The sequence below is a fragment of the Camelus bactrianus genome, chromosome 7, assembly GCF_048773025.1.
Source record: "Camelus bactrianus isolate YW-2024 breed Bactrian camel chromosome 7, ASM4877302v1, whole genome shotgun sequence".
Classification (NCBI taxonomy): Eukaryota; Metazoa; Chordata; class Mammalia; order Artiodactyla; family Camelidae; genus Camelus; species Camelus bactrianus.
In genome coordinates, this window is record NC_133545.1 from 55,203,437 (window position 1) to 55,225,158 (window position 21,722).

The 21,722-nt window shown below is 36.8% G+C and overlaps 1 protein-coding gene across 7 annotated transcripts in view; it reads left to right on the forward strand.

Moving 5' to 3' along the window:
* THSD7A (thrombospondin type 1 domain containing 7A) overlaps positions 1–21,722 on the forward strand; it is a 557,221-nt gene that overhangs the window by 183,689 nt on the left and 351,810 nt on the right. For 5 of the 7 annotated variants that reach the window (XM_074367426.1, XM_074367427.1, XM_074367422.1 and 2 more), the window contains exon 4: positions 11,137–11,376. The exons of the other annotated variants lie outside the window; for them this stretch is intronic. In XM_074367426.1, coding sequence (XP_074223527.1) covers positions 11,214–11,376 — 163 coding nt within the window. In that variant the 5' untranslated portion in view covers positions 11,137–11,213. The remainder of the gene's footprint in view (positions 1–11,136; positions 11,377–21,722) is intronic. 7 annotated transcript variants of the gene reach the window in all.

Below are 21,722 nucleotides of genomic sequence, written 5' to 3' on the forward strand. Positions count from 1 at the left end.
ATGTACGTAAGTGTCCATGGCAGCATTATTTATAATAGCCAAAAAGTGGAAACAATCCAAATGTCCATCAATAGGATCAAGGATATAGCATATGTATATAATGAAATACTCCTCAACCATGAAAAGCAATGAAGTACTGATTCATGATATACCAAAAATGAATCTTGAAAATGTATTGAAGTGAAAGAAGCCATTCACAAAAGGCCACATATTGTATGATTCTATGTACGTGAAATGTCCAGAATAGGTAAAACCATAGATAAAGAGAGTTAGTGGTTCCCAGAGTTCGGGAGAAGTGGAGAATGGGAGTAACTGCTAATGGGTTTGGGATTTCTTTTTGGCTTAAGGAGAATGTTGTGAAATTACATGGTGGTGATAGTTACACAACTGTGTGAATAAGCCAGTGAATTATATACTTTAACTGGGCACCTCTATATGTGAATTATGTCTTAAAACTGTTATTAAAAAATATGACTAGTAGAGAATAAATAACAATCATAGATGTAAATGTAGCCATGTAAATAATTACATTAAATGTGAATGAACCACAAACCTCAATCCAAAGGCAGAGATTATTGGACTGGATAAAAAACGATTATAACTATATGTGGTCTTTGAGAGATATACCTTAGATTCAAATACATAAGTTAGTTGAAAGTTAAAGGATAGAAAAAAAAATGCAATGCAAACGGCAACCAGAAGAGAGCTGTAATAGCCGTAATATCAGGAAAAATAGACTTTACAACAAGGGAAATTTGGTGGAGACATTAAATGACATGTTCTAATGATGGAGGGTCAATACAACAGAAAAATAAAATGATCAATGTTTGTATGGATGCCTACCAGCAGAACTCCCAAGTACATGATGTTAAATAACTAACAGAACTAAAAGGAAAAGTGGACAATTCAATGATGATATCTGGAGCTTTAAATAATCTGCTTTCAATAGTTGATAAAACAACTAGACAGAGAATCAGCTAGAATATAGAATATTTGTACAATTACACTGAGTACCTTGAACTTTATAGAACACTTCACCCAGTGTCTGAAGAATACATTTTCTTCTAAGTGTGCATGAAACATTCTTCAGTATAGACTATGGGCTGAATTATAAAACAAGGCTCACTAAATGTGAAAAAAACTTGAAATCATGTAAACTATATTCTTACCATAAGTAAATTAGACTTCCACACCAGAAATAGATCTGGAAAACCCTCAAATATTTGGAATTTAAAAATACATCCCAAAGAACATTTAAAAATATATTCCATAGAACAAGGAATAAATTTTAAGGGAAATTAAAAATGTATTTTGACCTGAATAAAGATAAAACACAGCAGATGAAAATGAATGTAACATAGGTAAGCAGTGCTTAGAGGGAAATTTTTTTGTCTCTAAGGCCTGTATGTCAAAAATAAGAAAGGCTGAAGTAACTTCAGTAAGTAAATACTAAGTAACGTAAGGCCTTGGTACCCCAAGTTTTTACCTAAGCAACTAAGTAAGCCTCAGGCAGAAGAAGGGAAGTTATAAAATTAGAGTGTGAATCAGTGAATTAAGACAAAATCAATGGAGAAAATCAAAGAAACTGGAAGTTCTGTGAAAAGATGGGGGGAAAAAAGACAAACCATTAACTAGGCTGTTTAAGAGAAAAAAAAAAAAAAAGACATGAATCACCAAAATCAGGAATGAGAGAAGAGAAATCACAGCTTTATGTAAATTTAAAGAGCTTAAATGAGTAAAGTGAATATTATGAACAAACTTTTGCCAACAAATTTGACAATTTAGATGATGTGGATAAATTCCTAGAACACGAATTACCAAAATTTATGGAAGAAGAAATTGAAAACCTGGGTAGATCTGTAACAAGTAAAGAAATTGAAATAGTAATTAAGGATCATTCCATGAAGGAAATGTTGAGGCCCAGATGATGTCACTGGTGTAATCTGTGCATTTAAAGGAGAAATCATACAGTCCTCAACAAACTGAAGAATAGAAGAGGGGGGAATACATCACAACTCATTCTGTGAGGTCTGTGTTATCCGGATAGCAAAGCCGGGTAAAGACATCACAAGTAACAGCAGCAACAGAAACTAAACAAACTCAAGACCAGTATTCCTAATGAATGTAGATGGAAAACCTAAACCAAATATGAAAGTCAAATTCAGTAACATACATAAACGATTATACACCATGACCAAATACAGTTTATCTCAGGAGTGCAAGTTGATTTAACATCTGAAAAATAATCAATACAGTATGCTAATCAAGTAAAGAATATAAGACTGTAAAGGATGCACAAAAATCATTTGACAAAATCCCATTCATGATAAACTTTCAACAATCTTAGAGTTTAATGGAACTTTCTCAATCTAGGAATAGAAATGGCATCTATGAAAAATCTGTAGCTAATATAATACTTAATAGTGAACAACTGAATATTTTCTAAGATCAGGCACAAAGCCAGGATACCACCTGTCTCCACTTCTATTTAACATGGTGCTGGAAGCTTTAGCTAGTTTAATAGGCAAGATAATAATTACAATAACAGTAATTGTAATAATAATGATATAATAATAAAGTTTTTTTGGATTGAAAAAAGAATAGAAATGTCTCTCTGCAGAGGGCAGTTTTACATATTGAAAAATCTGAAATTCAGAAAATATTAGAATAGATGAGTTATAAGCAAGATTGCAGGATACAAAATCAGTGTATAAAAATCAACTTGATTTCTATGTATTAACAATAAAAAATCCAGTACACTCTTTTTTTCAAGACATAGTGCTATTGCATACTTTAAGAATGCAGTGTAGTGTAATCATAACTTTTATATACACTGGGAAGCCAAAATTGGTGTGACTCACTTTATTGTAGTATTTACTTTGTTATGATGATCAGGAATGAAACCTGCAATATCTCTGACATACGTCTCCGAGTGGAACAACAGTAAACCATTCCATTTATTGCCAGTTGATTTTTTTTAACTTTCGGAAAAAAACTTGAGATTTGTTGAATTCTACAGCGCTTTACAATTTTCAGAAGTTTCACAGACATGATTTCATACAATCCCATAGTAACCCCCTTTTTAAAAAAAATCCTTTTCCCTCATGTTGCCCCTTCCTGCTTCCCTTTCACTACTGATGACCACTACTTTCTTCTCTGTATCTGTTAATCTGCTGCTTTTCTGTTTTATTCATTAGTTTGTTGTATTTTTTAAAATTTCACATACAAGTAATAACATTACAGTATTTGTCTTTCTCTGTCTGACTTTTTCACTTAACATAATGCCCTCCAGGTCCATCCATTTTGCTACAAATGGTAAAATTTCATTCTTTCTTATGGTGAGTAGTATTCCATTGTGTATATGTGTGTGTATGTATATATACACACATCTTCTTTGTCCATTCATCTTTTGTTGGACACTTAGGTTGCTTCCATATGTTGACTATTTTAAATAACACTACTGTGAACATTGGGGTGCATGTATCTTTTCAAATTAGTGATTTTGGGTTTTTTGGATATATACCCAGGAGTGGAATTGCTGGGTCATGTGGTAGTTCTGCTTTTTTGTTTTGAGAAATCTCTGTACTATTTTCCACAGTGGCTGCACCAATTTATATTTCCACCAACAGTGTAGGAGTTTTCCTGCTTCTTTCTTGCCAACATTTCTTATTTGTGCTATTTTTGATAGCTCTTCTGACCAGTGTGAAGTGATACCTCATTGTGGTTTTGATTTACATTTCCCTGGTTAGTGATATTTAACATCTTTTCATGTGGCTGTTTGCCATCTGCATTTCCTCTTTGAAAAATGTCTATTCAGTTCTTCTGCCCATTTTTTAGTTGAGTTTTTTTTTTATATTGAGTTGTGTGAACTGTTTATATATATATTGAATATTGACCCCTCATCACTCATATGATTTCCAAATACCTTTTTCCATTCAGTTCATTGTGTTTTTCTATTGTAGATGATTTTCTTTGCTGTGCAAAAGTTTTTAAGTTTAATTAGGTCCTATTTGGGTTTTGTTTTTGTTTTTGTTTTGCTTTTGTTTCCTTTACTTTAGGAGATAGATCCAAAAAGTATTGCTTTGTTTTATGTCAAAGAGTGTTCTGTTCATGTTTTCCTCTAGGAGTTGTAGGGTATCTGATTTTACATTTAGATCTTTAATCCATTTTGAGTTTATTTTTGTATATGGTGTTAGAGAATGTTTTAATTTAATTCTTTTAGCTATCTAGTTTTCCCAGCACCGTTTACCGAAGACTGTCTTTTTTCCATTGTGTACTTCTGCCTCCTTTGTCATAAATTAATTTATTTTAAAGTTTATTTTGTCTGATAGAAATATCTCTGGACTTTTTTTTTTTTTCATTTGCATGGAAAACCTTTTTCCATCCCCTCCCTTCCAGTCTGTGTTTCTCTAGATCTGAGGTTTGTCTCTTGTAGGCAGCATGTATAGGGGCCTTGTTTTTTTTTTATTCGTTCAGCTACTCTCTATCTTTTTGTTGGAGCATTTGGTCCATTTACATTTAAGGTAATTATCAATGATCATGTTCTTACTGCCATTTTAATTGTATTTAATTATTTTGGTAAATACTTTTTTCCCCTTTCCTTCTTCTGTTCTCTTTTCTTGTAATTTGATGACTATCTTCAGCATCATATTTGGATTCCTTTTTACTTTTTGTTTATATATTTATTACAGATTTTTGGTTTATAGTTACCATAAGGTTTTTGTACAGCAGTCTCTCTATACATATATTTGATTGTTTTAAGTTGCTGATCTCTTAATTGCAAATGCATTTTAAAAACCCTGCATTTATACTCTTTCCCTCATGATTATTGTTTTTGATACCATATTTTATACTGAATGTTTTTTGTGTATCTCTTGACTGCTCATTATGGATATAGATGATTTTACTACTTTTGTCTTTTAACCTCTCTACTTGCTTTATGTGTGGATGATTTCTCACCTTTACTGTGTGTGCCTTTACAATTGAGCTTTTTCATTTTGTCATTTTCTTGCCTCTAGTTGTGGCCATTACTTTTTCTGCCTAGAGAAGTCCTTTTAACATTTGTTGTAAAGCTGGTTTGGTGGTGCTGAATTCTGTTATCTCTTGCTTGTCTGTAAAACTTCTAATCTTTCCATCAACTCTGAAGGAGAGCCTTGCTGAATGGAGTATTCTTGGTTGTATGTTTTTCCGTTTCCTCACTTAAAATATATCATGCTACTCCCTTCTGGTCTGCAGAGTTTTTGCTGAAGAATCAGCTGATAGCTTTATGGAAGTTTCCTTGTGTGATACTTGCTGCTCTTCCCTCACTGTTTTTAGTATAATCTCTTTGTCTTTAATTTTTGTCATTTTAATTACAGTGTGTCTTGGTGTGTTCCTCTTTGGGTTCATCTTATGGGACTCTGTGCTTCCTGGGCTTAGGTGACTGTTTCCTTTCCCAGATTAGGGAAATTTTCAGCTATTACATTTTCAAATATGTCTCAGCCACTTTCTCTTTCTTTTCTCCTTCTGGGACCCTGCAATGTGAATGTTAGTGAGCTTAATGTTGTCCCAGAGGTCTCTTATCCTCATTTCTTTTGATTCTTTTTCCTTTTTTCTGTTCAGCTGCAGTGATTCCCACTACTCTGTCTTCCAGCTCACTGATCCATTTCTCTGTGTCATTTTGTGTACTATAGATTCCTTCTAGTGTATTTTTCATGCCCGGTATTGTATTCTTCATCTCTAGTTGGTTGTTATTCATATTTTGTAACTCTTTGTTGGAAAGGTGTAACTTCTTGTTCTGTGCATCCATTCTTTTTCCGAGTTCTTTATCTTTATGCTCATTACTCTGAACTCTTTCTCAGGTAGATTGCCTATCTCCACTTCCTTCAGTTCATCTTCTGGAGTTTTATCTTGTTCCTTCATCTGGAACATGTTGCTCTGCTATTCATTTTGTCTGAATTACTATTGATATTTTTATGTATGTAGTAGTTAGTTATGTTTATTGAGTGACCAGTTGACTTTTGATTAAAAGGTGCTGAGATAATTCAGTGAGAAAAACAACAATCTTTTAAATGGTTCTGAGATAATTGGATATCCATGTGCAAAATATTGGATTTAGAACTTTGTATTATGTACAAAAATTAACTCAAATGAATCAGAGACTTAAACCTGTGTGACCACCTCTCCTACTGGTGGCATGCACAGAGCCAGTGGTGCTGATTTCCTTCTCATCAGCCCATTCCTCTTGGCCTGGGTGATTGGTGTGCTCTCTTTGTGTTCCCTTGGAGGAGCATAATCCTTTCTCTGGTCTTCCTTTTCCTTGCATAATGTATCTACTCCAGCATGTCCTTTTCTTCACTGTCTTGATTGGCCGTTTAGGCATTTCAGTTTTCATCACTGTTTCTCCAGGATCCACCAGTTTGCACCATCCCTTTCAGTCCTTGGCACAGTATTAAATTCCATATCCTTGAAGTATTTCTCTTAGTTAATAAACTCTTTCTTATCCTGTCTTATATTTTGGCCCCCAACCAAACACTCTCAAGATGAAGCCTCCTGAATAGTCTTCTGGCTTCTACCACTACTTGCTAGCTAATGCTTCTAGTCCCTTCACTGTGTAGTCCTTTTACTTTCTTAACAGGCCCATCATGACCTAGGCTGACTTAATGCTGCAACATAATCCTAGTTATCAGCCTACAAACTAGTAGAGGATGTGTGCAGCTCTTAGCAGGAAAAGGTGGACTGCCTCTGAAGTCTTTGAGAGTTCAGAGGCATCTGGGGAACGAAAGACATGGGGCATCCGTGCAGAGAGGCTTGTCCCACATACCAGGTACCAGGTTTTCCCACGCAGAGTCCTGAGTAACAAACTTGCCTCAGTTGATTATTTACTTATCTTTGCAATTGTTAACTCTTAACTATTGAGTTTTCAATTTGATCTTCCGCTTATTTTACTCTGCCTCTGAGGGACAAAAGGGTCTCTTTTTAAGGTCTCCTGGCCTTCATGTTTAGCTTTTAGTTGTTTGTTAAAGGCCAGTCCCTTTTTGTTATACATCTATAGGTCACCAGCACAACTAGTGATATGTACTTACTTCTGTTGCCTTTGAATACATTATACCTCTGTATTTTCCAACACCTGACTCATTGCGTTGGCCGGGGTTTTCTCTATGCAAACATTCTCCCAAGTTACCACTGGTGAAATGTTTTAACGATAGGGGTACTGCCTTGTGTCAGGGACTATTGATGCCTCACGTACCACCTAGGATGGGATCCTTATTATAAATCTTATAGCAAGTGATCTGTTTCCTAAATACTAGAAGGATCTGAACCAAAATATGATACATTTTTACTCTAAAAACAAGGGGTCCGACTCTTTGTAGCAGATCTTTATTGTTTCCAAACAGGTTTAGTTTTGAATAAAATGGAAAACCTATGGGATTAATTTTTTTTTCTGTAAAACAATCTGAAACTTGGCATCTGCTCCCCCCCTTACCACATATACCTACAAACCAGCAAACTAATCAACTAAACAACCAACAGACAAAACAAAGTGGTTATAAAGAAAAAGGAATTAGAAGGAAAATAGAAGGTGAATGTTAAAGTCAGAATTTGGAAAGCAAGTAAAATCTGTGGCAACCTGTTACAAAGATAAAAGGTGAAATGGTTTGTCTTTTAATAATTTGATAGGTGTGGCAAGTAGGGAGGAATAGAAAGAAGCCCCGTACAGATTTTTTTCTACCCCAAGTGTTGGTCAAGTATGACACCTAGAGGCTTCACAAACAGAATTCCTTTGGGTGATTTTTGTTTTTTAATAAGAAAAAGTGCATTTATATAGAGAGATTAATTTAAAGTTGTTTCAAAATGGATATTCTTAGATACTTTCCTATGTAACAGTCTATCAGAGAATAACTTTCTATCTATTCCTTCATTTGCTTATTGTTTTTATTCATAAAAACCGATTTTAAAAGTTATTTTTCTGTCCGGCAACTGAATTTTAAATGACTGATTTTAAATGCTGGTACAATCACTGAAAGTCACTATGTGTCTTAGGTGGGTCATGAAGTATGGTTATATGCTTATGTTCTAAGCAAAAATAATAAAGACAGACAAAAGGACAACACATGAGAAGTGATAGGTTCAGAATTGTTTCACTTCTAAGTACTAAAAAAAAATGCTTTGCATTTTTCATCCATTGGTTTGGAAACTTTTATAGCCCTGGCTCATTAATACTTGAACAGTTCTTCATGAAAAATGATGAACGATTTACTTCATGGCAGGCTGTGCAGATGGTCAATTTAATCTGCATCTTTGAGACTTCTCATGACTAAATTTTGACATCATGTCATTAAACATTTGTGTATTATTTATGTCGTATTCTAGAAAACAAAGATTGCTGTCTTGCTATCTCTTGCCATCTATTAGTTTTATTGATAGGATTTATCTAACTGGACACTATAGCTTTCACAAAGGAACATGTGTCTGAATATATGTATCATTTCTGCCTCCTTAGAGACCCATACATTTTTGTCCTCAAGTGCATTAATGACATTGTTATAGAACAGATATGTGGCAGTGGTGGAGACAAATGTTTATATGACTTAGTTTCTGTAACCTTGTCCAGAGATGTCTTTACTGCTAACTAATTGTGCATGTATATGTATTTGGGTGTGATCTTTAAGCTTTGTATACATTGAAATTAAAAGAAGGAAATCAGTTGTTGGCTAGTTTCAAACACTACAGCAGAACACTTACCCTAGTTGTGTACTTCAAATGGCAGCAAATTTTGACTTAGAAGTGGTCCCTGGTTCTTACATAATGCTTTAAGTTACAGCTATAATATTTAAGCTCTTGACCAGTTGAGTCATTATTACACAACCATGGATAAATTTAAAAATTGGAATCTTAAATTTTCTTTTGACATTAATCTATGAAGTATAGCATCTGATGGCTTTTCATGTGATTAAGTAATTATCCTGTGTATCAAACTGTCCTAACTTGGCTCCTCTATCTTCTCTTATTTAATGAGTTTCTACTTGGTGAATTGATTTGGGACTTTACAAGAATGCTTAGAATGGGATGATATTAACAGAGTACTTGCAGTTTTAAATGCTCTCTGTGCCAGAGTTAGAGTTTATGGCCCTAACAGTAGCTGAAAAATAAAAACAAACAGGATAGGAAGACTCTGCCATTATATAGTGGTATTACAGAGGGTTCCCTAAGAGGACAGACTCAAGGAAGCCAAAGCAGGTCCTATTTTCTTCTTTGGTGCAGCTGTTGAAACAAGTGCTCCTCAAGGTGCTATGCATAAGTTATAATCAGACTTTTTTGTATTCCTTATCAGTCTATAGTCTTTTGATTGTTGCCTATTTTTTCACCAGTGAAGAAATAGTAATCCACACTAATTTATCTCTTCTAATCACAGACTCAGCAGAGCTAGGGCTCTCTGAGCTTTTAATTCCCTCTTAGAGGCCTAACAGAGTAGAAAGTAAACAAAGAGCAAATTTGCAACCTTCAACATTGCTAATTTCCTCTGATGTCACAATACTTAAGTAGGCAGGACCTGGGAATTATTTGATCAAACCTGCTTTTAATCTAATGCTTGCAGAAGGACTGTGTCTGGAATGATCTGTAAAATGACAGGCATCCCAGGAGAGAGCTTTATGGAAGGTTTCCTCTTTCAGAAACAGCAGCTTCCTTATTTTAAACTCTTGGGCTGGCTGTGTTGATGGAGTAAATTCATAAAGAATGGTTTTCCTGCTTTTTAAGTTTTGTTTTATTTGGCCAAATATTGCCAACCAGATGTGAATAGTTTGGGGGGTTTTTGTTTTTTGGGTTTTTTTTTTTTTTGGTTTTTTTGGCCCAGTTTTTAATTGGCTGAATGCCTTGGTATTATTTTAGCTTCACTAGGAAATGAATTAATAGAAGGTTATTATTGGGGAAAGGAGAGAAAGGGAAAGGACAAAAGCATTATCTGACTTCACACACATTCCTTTATTATTACTGGTTTAAGGAAGTGAAAACACAAAGAACAAAAGACCCCCCAAACCATTAAATTATATAAATTTTAAAGGCATTTTTCTATAGTAAATATTAAGAGAAATTAATGTCAAGGATTTTTAAGTAAAGAATTTATTAATTTGAAGATATCCAAATAAGGGAAAGTGAATTTGTTCTTTAATTTTACTCAGAACTGCATGGCTCCTTAAAGGTAGCATATTTTTGACAGTAGATAGAGGGATAGCACTTTTATTAACTTCATATCTGAAATATAATTTTATGATTAGTTTTTGTAAAATGTTATCTATGTAATTAGATAGCATTGTGAATACTTATTAATGCTAATTCAGTTTTAAAGGCTGTTAAAAGACTGCACTTTGATTTGTCACAGTAGATGAATACTGCTCATATTTTTATTGCTAGTGGATTACTTTAAAAAGAAAAGATTTTAAAAAGTGTTTAAGTGCATTTCGACACAAGTACAAATCCCTGCTGTTTTCCTATGTTCTTCATATCTGATTATAAATACTACTCCCCACATAAAGTAATTCAGAAGTGAGGACTTAAAAATAAATTATCAACACCGACGCTTTGTGTAAATAAATACATACTAAGAAGAACATGCCACTAGATCTAGCATTTGACTCTTTGGGTGACGATGAATTTCAATGCCTGTTATTTATCATGCTGAAGCCTGTCGGGCGATGATTCTTTCTATTGGTGTATCCTTCCAAACATATTTCATCGCGCCATGTGCACGGGACTTCTTTGGACGAGTGTGTTGGACCTGGGTGCCCCTCTCCCGGTCGCTCGCCTCCTTTCTCGCCCTGGCGCTCTCGCCTCCCCCTGCCTGCAGCCCCCTCGCGCTCCGGTGGGCTCACGCCCCCCTCCTCTCTCTCCAGCTGGTGGCGGGGGCTGCGCTGCCTCCCAGACCTCGCGGACTTGCTCAGTCAGCTGCGGCCCCCTGCGGACGGCTGCCTCCCTCGCCGCTAGGACCTGCCACTCTGCGCGGAATGGCAGCGGCAGCAGCATCCCCGCCAGCGGCTGTGGCGGCGACAGCCACGGCCACCGCAGACGCTATTGTTCCCCGGTGTTAAACGCGTTTTCCCTCCTTTTCATCCTACACGAACAATAGCTGGGAAGAGCTTTGCTTTCTGTACTCCTTAGGAAGACGTTCCAAGGGGGAAGGAAGATTCCCTGCCGGCTGCGTCCCGGATCCGGACCCTGGAGCGGCTGCGGGCAGCATGGGGCTGCGAGCGAGGAGCTTGGCGTCCCGGAGCCCGGGCGCTGCGGGCCCGCGCCCGGCCGTCCTGCCGCTGCTGCTGCTGCTGCTGCTGCGCCCGGGCGCCCACGGGGCTGCGGCGCCGGGCGAGGCGGAGGCACCCACCCTCTATCTGTGGAAGACTGGTAAGTGGGACGGAGTTCCCCCTGCTTCCCATCTTCACATCTGGGTCCACATTACGAAACTGCTGTGCTTCGGGGGGGACCCCTGTGCTCCTTGGTGGCCCGGGTAGGCTGGTTCCTAAGGTAAAAAGTATGCTTCTTAGGAAGCAAATTAGGTCATGTCTGATGCTATTAGGAAAGAAAAACCTAACAACTAAAAAGCATTCGTGAGTCACTGGAATGATATTTCTCTCTCAAAGCGCCGTTGTTAATGAGGACAACCAACCAACACCACTTTCATAATTAAGTGCTGTATTTTTAACCTCTACGTTCTCATCCTGCTAGGACTTTATTAAATATATTTCTAGCAAAGAGCATGCAAACGTTTTAGTTCAGTCTTTATTCTGTGTTTAGGCAAACAGTTTAATCAGGGCCGTGATACTATGGATATAGAGTTGAATTTGTTAAGTATAGCTTATGTGGGACACGTGGAAAGAAGCCAAGTGAGGGCAGTTCTAACAGTTAAAGGCAAATGGGGCTCCAGTGAGCTGACTGAGACCTTGTGAAGCACAATTCTTAATGAGTGAGTTGCAGGATTTTTAAAATGTGCAATAAGGGTGATTAGGTTTAAACTTTTCCTGCCTTGACAATGTTTTTGCTTTGTTTTCAACCAATCAGCAAAAGCAGCAAGTAATTGTCTCTCAGAACCTCTTGGCAAAGTACTGGCTAGAGGTCCTGGTGGGGCACTGACAAGCAGGAAAACAATGCCAAATGAGGGATTACCACCCCCTCTCCAGTGGCTTCTTTCTCCTCTAAAGAATACTGAGAATTCTTCCGCAGACCTGAAACTTCATGTTTATAGGAAGAAAGTGGAAAACATTATTCCCATTGCCTGGGGCTAGGGATGAGTTAAGTTTCTTGGCAATGCCTAAACAGTAAGGAGAAGGATGCAGTAGAAAGGAGGGAAGGTATACATTCGTCACTGAATCTCGAACAAGTTAAAGAGAGTGGTTCTCTTTCCTGGCTTCAGCTGTCTGTAGCCCCCTGATGCGGAGAGAGATCTGTTTACTTTACAATTACGCTGATACTCTGAATTTTTAAAGAAGTTACATCTGTCTAGCAACTTAGTGAGGCTATTGAACAGAAATTTATTTAAAGTCAGAGTACATAATTTGACTCAGAATGTTGCATGAAATAGCACATACACATTGAGAAAAGCCATTTGGATATTAGTGTTAGCCATTCTTGTTAACACTCGCCATTTAAAGATCTGTTGATTAGTGGATGCAGATGAAATAATTTATTTCAATTTAAAATAAAGAGTTGAAGATCTGTAATTTAGCTAAAGCTAAAGTCATAACAACAGATACTAATCAAATTATAATTTACTGTTGGATAGTATTATTTGGATGTTTGATTGGAGCTTCTCAAGTAAGTTAAATGTTGGACAAAATAGTACCTGCTCTCCTGAAATTTGTACCATTAAAGTAACAAGAGCCAACTAGTAATTCAGGTCGAAGAAGAGTCTAGGCAACATTCACTGTGCAGTATCTGAGATGCCAATATATGTCAACATAAATGTCATGGTGAGGACACTAGCCAATAAACAGTTCAGAATAGTGGAAAGCTCTCAGGAGCAAGGATATGGAGACCTTGGTTCCAGTGCCAGTTCCAACTATTGATCACTGTAGGATTACTAACAGATCACTTAACTTTTGATCACCCCGTTTACTCAGCTGCCTGTGATTGTGACCCTTTCCTGAGTATTCATAGTGCTAAGAAGATGAAATGAGTGAGTTATGAGAAAGTAATATGTAAACTTCAGAGTTATGTCCATGTGCAAATATAAGCTAGTATGATGAGGAGGATAACCTCTTTTTTGGTGATCCTTGGTTTGGTGAAAACAATGGTGAATTAAACTGGAGAGCAAAATAATGACCTCTCGATTTTTTTTTTCCATAGGGAGAGGAGACTTTACCATATCTATATAAAAAAAACCCTGAAAGTAGCTACCAGAAGAAATTGGAATATTTAAAGGAGAGGGATACACTGTAAATGAAAATATAGAGATAACAGAATCATAAAAGGCATGAATAAAGAGGCAAGAAGAGACTTGGGAGAGAAAATGAAGTGAGATAGTCCAAGATGTTCATTCCAGTGGGATAGTGGAGCAGATCATTTTGAATCACATTATTGGTGAGATCATTGAACTAAAATGATGTAGTGAAAGGTACACTGGATGAGGAGATGAGAGAGGAACCCTAACTGTGTTTATCACTTTGCAAGCTATAGAACATTGGCAGAGTCATTTAATGACTTTAGTTCTCTGCTTCCTATTTTGTAATATTCATTGGTTAGAAAAGATAATATTTAAAGACCTTTTCAACCCTCAAGTGCCTTCATATGTATATGCACATATGCACATACACACACCATAAACACATGTATGCCTATATACATATACATAGTGTATTAAGCTGGGTATATGCATATAGTGTATACCTTTATGTAATAGATAAGGTTTATGATACATAATATATGATATATGATAAATGCTATATGAAAATTTAATGCATAAGGTATATTATATGAAAGTTTTAGTAAGTCAGTTGACAAAGAGTTGTTGAGGACTCACTGTGTGACTTATATGAAGTCATTGTGGTAGAGGGTGACTAGGATATTGTCATCCCTGCCCTCAACAAAGTCCCAATTGAACTATACTGTAAGTACACAGCAATTACAGTGTGGCATACCATACTCATGAACAAAACACTATGAGAGCAGAGAGATCTTGTAGCTGATAAAGGGAAGAAGTAAAAATAAAAGACATGACAACATTCCTAGGTCTTAGAAGCTCAAGTCCAGGGTTTTTTTTGTGGGAATGAATGGATTTAATGCTGATGAGATGAGTTGGGCCAGATTGTAAGAAAACTTACAAACTCTGGTAAAGATATTGGAGTCTAACCTATAAGCTGGTAGAAGTCATTGGAAGCTTAGAACAGAGGACTGACATATTCTTTCCCCAGAATGAAGAGAGAATTACAGATGCTGGGAGGTGGGACTGAGAGACGAAGGGGAGCAAAACCAGGACCATGGCAGTTAGACTGAAGGATGAGTAAAGGAGGGCTCAGGGTCACATTACAGAAGCGTGACCTCAGGTTTAGAGCACAGAGGACACATTGTCTGCCAAGGAAGAGAGGAACGAATGCCATCGCCATTATGTCTGCACAGTTACTTGATTGAGACAGAAGATGTGAAAGAAGGAAGAGCAGGTTTCTTGGGGTGGGAGGAGAAGAATATCAATTTAATTCAGATATACTGAACTTCAGGTAGCAGTACTCCATTCAGCTAATGGGAAAATTCGTGAGTGGTTGGGTAGCTTAAGAGACAGTATTAGGCTAATTGGACCTCAGTAAATGTATGATACTTCAAGGCATGGCCATGAGAAGGATCATTAAAAGAGGGAAAATACTGAAAAGAGGTGCCAGGATACTTCACAGAGAATATTGAGATTGAAAGAGCCACTAGAGGAGAGAAACTAGTGAAGCAGCCTGAGAAAGTGTGGTTAGAACATGTCTGAAGATAATGCCAATATATGCTAAGTAGAAGAAGATATCTTACGAAGGGGATGGTGGCAAAAAGTGTAACATTTTCAAAAGACTGGAAAGGAAACCTGAAATACTTCAGAAAAGATCAAGTAAGAGGAGGAATTGATAAGGTAATTAACAGTGTTTTGACTTTTTAAGTAGAGTGATAGAGACAGAAACTTGGTTGAATAATAAACCAATGGTAGAGAAGTTTAGTATTGATAAAGTGCATAACCAAGTGGTACTTAAGTCTCTTGACTACACTTTTGTTGTTTTCAATAGAGAAAACTCAAAAATATAAGATATGAAAGTTATTAATTAAAATATTAAAGTTAATGTTGTAATAGTTTTGTCTTGGTCATTTGAAAGGTAACTTGTCTTTCTTTGAATACTTGAAAAACATATTTCATCCTTGCAGAGTTAAAGCACTTACATAATTGGAAGATGAATAATTACTGTTACTGATAAGTAGTAGATGGTTTTTCACTTTTTAATATTCCAGAATATGAAATTGTTTCAGTAATAATTATGGCTAATTATATTCACCTGGCAATTCCAAATTAAGAGTATCAGTGCTTTGAACAAAATGTGATTGACGTAACATGAGTCAGGCAGAAAATAGTGAATACATCCAACTTTTATCAACTTCTGTCATAGAGATATACCTTCAAAAAGGTCTTAATGAAGTAATTTTATTTTTATAATAATGAAAATTACATTAAAATCCAGAAAACAGGTACACACTAGCCATTTTTCAGAATCAGGTGATAAGGTATTTAGTTATGAGTTTTCTCTAAAGGAAATTACTTCTTATGTTAAATACCTTTGACCTGAGTTCATCCAATGAAAGACAGCACTATTAATGACAAACACTGTGTCCTTTACTTAGTTAATTTCTTGTAAAATAACCCCTTGGTTTCTCAGTTTGAAAGAAAATCAAGAGTTACCATTTTCTTTTTCTTTCATGTACTTGTACTAATATAGAAATTCTGCAGTGTATATGGAAAAATATCCATCCTAATCCTAACATTTGTTAAATAACAGAGGAGAGAGGGAGGTCATTCCAGGTTGCAGAACATAAGGATGGCAGTGTCCTTAAAAAAAAAAAGCGAATTGCTATTTTAAAAACTTCAGTTGTGCTTACAATTTGTCTTCATTTGGAATGTGACACAGTTTGCTCATTAAGTGAGGAATGGAGATGGAGCAAAGATAGGAGTGGACAGTGTGTGGGCATCAATATCAATTAATCTGGAACAACATGGATCGAAATATTTTAACCATGGTACCTACGAAATTACTTCATCTCCCTGAATCTTTTTCTTTCATCTCCAATATGAGTAAATATGTATTCTGTAGCGGTTTTTGAGGATTAAATATGGTAACATATGTAATGTACTAGTAGAGTGCTTGATACATATTAGGACTTTAGTAACTGATAGCTTATATTATTGCTATTATTCTGTTGTGTAATACAGTGGCTACTTAACTTTGTGACCTAGAGCAACTCCAGTAGTGTGCATTAGCCTTCTCTAGAGCATCTTTTTTTTTTTCCTTCTGTAAAAGTACTGGAAATTGCAAATTGACACAGTTATAATGCTAGATACTCCAACAAATGATAAGGGAGACAGCATTGTGGAGTGGAAAGAGCATACGTAGACTTTGGGATCTGACAAACCACTGTTTAAATCTTGCCTCTTCCTGTTGGTCAAGTTACTTAAATTCTCTGACTTTATCTTCTCACCTTAGAATGGTGACAGGAGTTCTGAAGCAAGAGGGCATTTGTGAAGTTTTAACAGATAATATGTAGAAAGTGTCTAGCACAGTGCCTTAAATATAGTAGACATTTTAAAAAATGTTAGTTCTCTTTCCATTCACTGTCTTTTCCTCTCTTAAAAATGATACAACTTTCAGGAATTTTGCTGATCCAACACATTTATCTGTTTTTTCTAACGAAGGGACACCAGGAAAAGCAAAACAAATGTAAAAAGAGAAGTTATTTTATTGTAGGCTTGTCTTTATTTATTATTAATTGGGCACCTAAACATACACAGCATGGACTAAACACAGTCAAAATATTTTGAACAGGAAATTCAGGGTGAATCATGTAAATCAAATTTCTTATACTTCACTTTGCATTGTGTCTCAGGATTTCTCAAGAATCTGAAATTTCGCATTCTTGCAGTTAACATTGTCACCGAGGCCTTCCAAAATTGTTTGTGGTTAATGATTTGTTTCACATCTTAGGTAATGTATTTAAATACATTTTTGACAACGACAGTTTGTCTTGTTTTCCTACCCTTCTTTCTTGGCATACATAGTATAGTTAGTGCTCAGAATTGATTAAAAGCTTATCGATTATTTGGTGCAAAAAGTCAAATGCTTAGGTGGTTTCGTGAAGCTTTAATAGCTGAATGGACTGTGATAACAAATATCACTCCACAAATTAGAGGTAGCTACCTGGTTTGCAAAATAGTGAAAGCCCTGGTCAGGAGGAGGTTGTGCTGTAGAGCAGCACATACCCTGGTCCCTTTCTACCAATTATTGGTGGCCTGATGGTGGTGGGATGAGATGTGGACATTCTCATCAGGTTATTGGGTGAAGTAGGGTATGCTTTGGGTCCTTTTAGGAGGAAATGATTTAAGTTCGATTGGTGACACTGGACAGTGGGATCTCTCTGGAAAGGGGGAGAGTGGAAGCCTCCAGGCTTCTCATATGAAGGCATATTAGAGTAGTCCTTCATGACAAGCATTGTGCAAGTGGCATCTGGGAAGATGCATCTTCCCTACCCCAAGAACACCATTAAGTGTGAGTTAGGAGTGTCAGTGAGTCATAAGGTAGAGATTTTTCCTAATTTTCCTCTTCACAACTTTACGCTTGACACTTTAGAGTGCATTAAAATGATGAAAAACAGTGGAATTTGCATTGAATCCCAGGGTACCCAAGCAGTAAGAAAAGTGATCCTGTTTAGAGGAAGTGATACAACATTTAAAAACAACCCAATAAGGAAAGAGCAGGGGAAACATGGTGTCACCTAAAATAGTGATACATCATGGAACTAACTAAGAGGATGTCCTCTCATAGTCCAGAGAACTGCTGAGCCAGTTGGTGTTTTATATAACTTACCATGTGAAATCATAATCTCTGGGATGTCATTTTATTGGTTCTGTATTATTGTATCAAAGTTACACTATGAGAAAAAAATGAAATAAGGGCAGATGGGAAAAAAAACCACAAATACACTCCTTTACATGGACAATAATATTCAAATGGCACATGTAATAGAGAAATGTTCAGCAGGACTGTTGCTCCAGGAGACAGGGAGATGGTCCACATAGAAGGAGTGACATCAGTAAATTTAGTAGAAGCCATGTATGCATGACTACTGAAGCTTGGGGGGAAAGTAAGACATTATAAGAGAACAACAAAACAAGGAGAGAAAAGGGAAAACAGGCAAATCATCTATATTGTTTTAAAAATTTATTTTTAATAGGCTCTATTTTTGAGCAGTTTTAGGTTTACAGAAAATTAAGGGCAAAGTATAGCGTTCCTATATACCCCCTCATTCTCACCCCAATTCTCCCTGGTATTCATGTCTCACATTAGTGTGGTACATTTATTATAATTAATGAACCAATATTGATACATTATTATTAATTGAAGTCCACTATTTATATTAGGGTTCGCTCTAATGTGTATTCTCTAGTTTTGGACAAATACATGGTGACATGTATCCACCCTACATGTTACTGACCATTACAGTATCGTACAGAGTAGTTTCACTGTCCTCAGTGTCCTCCGTGCTTCACCTCTTCATCCCTACATCTGTCCCTCTCTCCCCACAAATTTCTGGTAACCACTGATCTTTTTACTCTCTCCATACTTGTGATTTTTCACGGATGTCATACACTTGGAATCATAAAGTATGCAGCCCTTTCAGATTAGTTTTATTCTTTCTCAACATGTACATTTAAGTTCCTCCATGTCTTTTTATGGCTTGATAGCTCATTTCTTTTTATCATTGAATAACAAACATCCCATTGTATGGATATAGCAGTTTGTCCACTTACCTATTGAAGGACATCTTGGTTGCTTCCAAGTTTTGGCAGTTATGAATAAAGCTGCTGTAAACATCCATGCGCATGTTTTTGTGTGGACCTAAGTTTTCGACTCCTATGGATAAACACCAAGGAGTGTGATTGCTGGATCGTAAAAGAGTATGTTTAGTTTTGTAAAGAACTGCCAAACTGTCTTCCAAACTATACATTTTGCTTCCCCCCAGCAATGAATGAAAATTCTTACTGCTCTACATTCTCGCCACTGTTGTGTTTTGCATTTTAGCTATTTTAGCAGATGTGCAGTTGTGTTTTGTTGTTGGTTTAATTAGCTGTTCTGTAATAACATAAGATGTTGAACACTGTCTTTTCATCTTCTTACTTCTCATTTGTGTGTCTTCTCTGGTAAGGAGAGGTGAAGATCTGCATTCTTTTCATCATATGAGTGAGTAGTAAGGGTGGGTAGAACTCTTAGGTGGCAGAGTCCAAGGTCTCAACCCAACCTGGGCTGCACATACCCCACTTCTTGTTGCCCTGATGGTATGACCTACACTACACACAATTATTTATGTAAAGAGAAAACCTACTTGGAAATTAAGTAAAGAGTGAAGAATACGTGGAGATGGGCCTACACGTGGCCTAGTTTGTTACACTTTGAGGGGAAGACGTCAGGAGAGAGTTTGGGAGTGATGAACAATACATTGAAAGCGAAGGAAATTTCCTGGTGTATTAAAGGTTAAATTGAGCCTATAAGCTTGTGAAATTCTCAAGGACACTATGAATGTGCTTGTATCTCTAGCTGACTCTGTTCTGGTTAATAAATGCACATAGCTGCATATCCGATTTCCCCTATTCTTGCTGAGGAAGCCGTGGGCTGGCAGAAAGTTGAGGCACAGTATCCTTCTGAACTTCCAGGAAACAGTGCAAGTCCACTGTCCTGAACCCCTGGTAAGTTGACCTGGGAACTAAGTTGTTAAGGCAGCCTGCTACTTAGATTGTTCCCATAGACCTTTTCATGAACATGAGGTGCTGAGCATCCCCACAATAAGGGGGTCATAGGACAGTGACTCAGAAGTGGATCGTTAGTGTGCACAGGGGTAGAAATACAGCCCCCAGAGTAGCTAGCTTAGAACTGTAGAGACAGCTTGATAGAAAATTAGTTTTCCCAAGCAAATATATCAGCCACAGGCATGGATTATGTGGTTGGAATAATTTAGTTTACTGTATATGGCTAATGCAGGACTTTCTAATAATGCTACAGTCTGGATAGAAAGTTATCCTTTGGATTACTTATAGCAGTAGCAGTGACAGGACATTGTGAGTTTTGTAGATGGATATGTTTGCGGGTATGTTCTCTAACCTGCAAAAGAATGGCATCAGCGCACAAATAGTGCCTATTTGAGTTCCACTATTTCAATATTGTGTTTGATTTTCTCTACTGAAATCAGAAAGTGCAACTGTAAATGTCGGAGGAATTCACTATATTCAGGTACTTCTTGACAGTGAAAGAGAATGGTTGCAAAGACTTACACCCATAACTTGAAAGAATCACTGATTACTAAGTAGTTAAAGAAATATGTATTTGTGTGCAGTTGCATGTGTGTGTAATAAATGAGATGTTTAAGAAGAGGCTTTTGAGCCGGACAGACATGAATCTTGACCTAATTCTGTAATTTATTAAGAATATGATCTCTAATCTCTCTGTGTCTCTTGTTCCTCAGACATACCATAGGTATGATGTTAATATCTACCTCTCCAGGTTATTTTAAAGATAAGTTGAATTAAACCTGTAGTGCACTTAGTGCCTGGCACACATTAGTGCTCAGTAAATGTTGTCTCTTAGTACAGTCCTGGTATGAGCTGCAAATGCCTCCTCTCTGGGATAGAGGTTGTTTCCTGGATCTGTCTGCAGCCTTTCCTTCAGTTTGATTATTCTTTGTTCTTGGGTCTGTATTTGCATCTCCAGCTTCTCTGCAGCTGACATTGGTTTGCTTTCTACCTGCTGTCGAAGCCAGCAGCATAGTTGCGAAGGCCTCAGCTTTGCTGATTGCAGAGTCATTCGAAGTTGCTTTAAAACAGAGACTTTCTGCCTTAGTGTTTTATTTTTACTCGTGACGTTGCAGAGCTTTGCCATGCAGGGAATGCCGGAGATGTGACTTTTTAAGTGGGACAGTGCGTTCCAAAATTGCTTGTGTGGAAACACCTAAGAATATTCTTGGCAAGACTTCCCTGGTCTGTGATGCTGTGAGTGAGAGGGTATAGGAAAAGTACAGGGAATGCTGATGCTTCATCTCTCAGAGTCCTCTTTTCTCTCCTATAGCTCATTTTCTCTCTCTCCCTCTCTCTATATTTCCCCTTCCCTCTGTATGTAAACATACTTGAATGTGTCATCTCTCTATATACCCTCCTTACACCTCAGTATATGTGGTTCAGAATCCTTTGAAGGAAACTATTGTTTTTCAACTTGGAGGAGAGAGTTATGCAGCAGTTTCATGCTCATTACAACCTGTTTATCTGTACATACTCTAAAATTTATGTAGCATTTGTAAACTTGTGATATATTTAGAATAATAATTTAGTGCATATGTATAATATATACATACCTAGGTGCATAAATGCATGTGACATACATGCATATGCAAGTAGCAGTCATTTATGGGTAAATGACTGCACAGAACTTCAGAATTTATCTGGCATTGTGGAAGTTATTATACCTCCTCAAATATGTTTT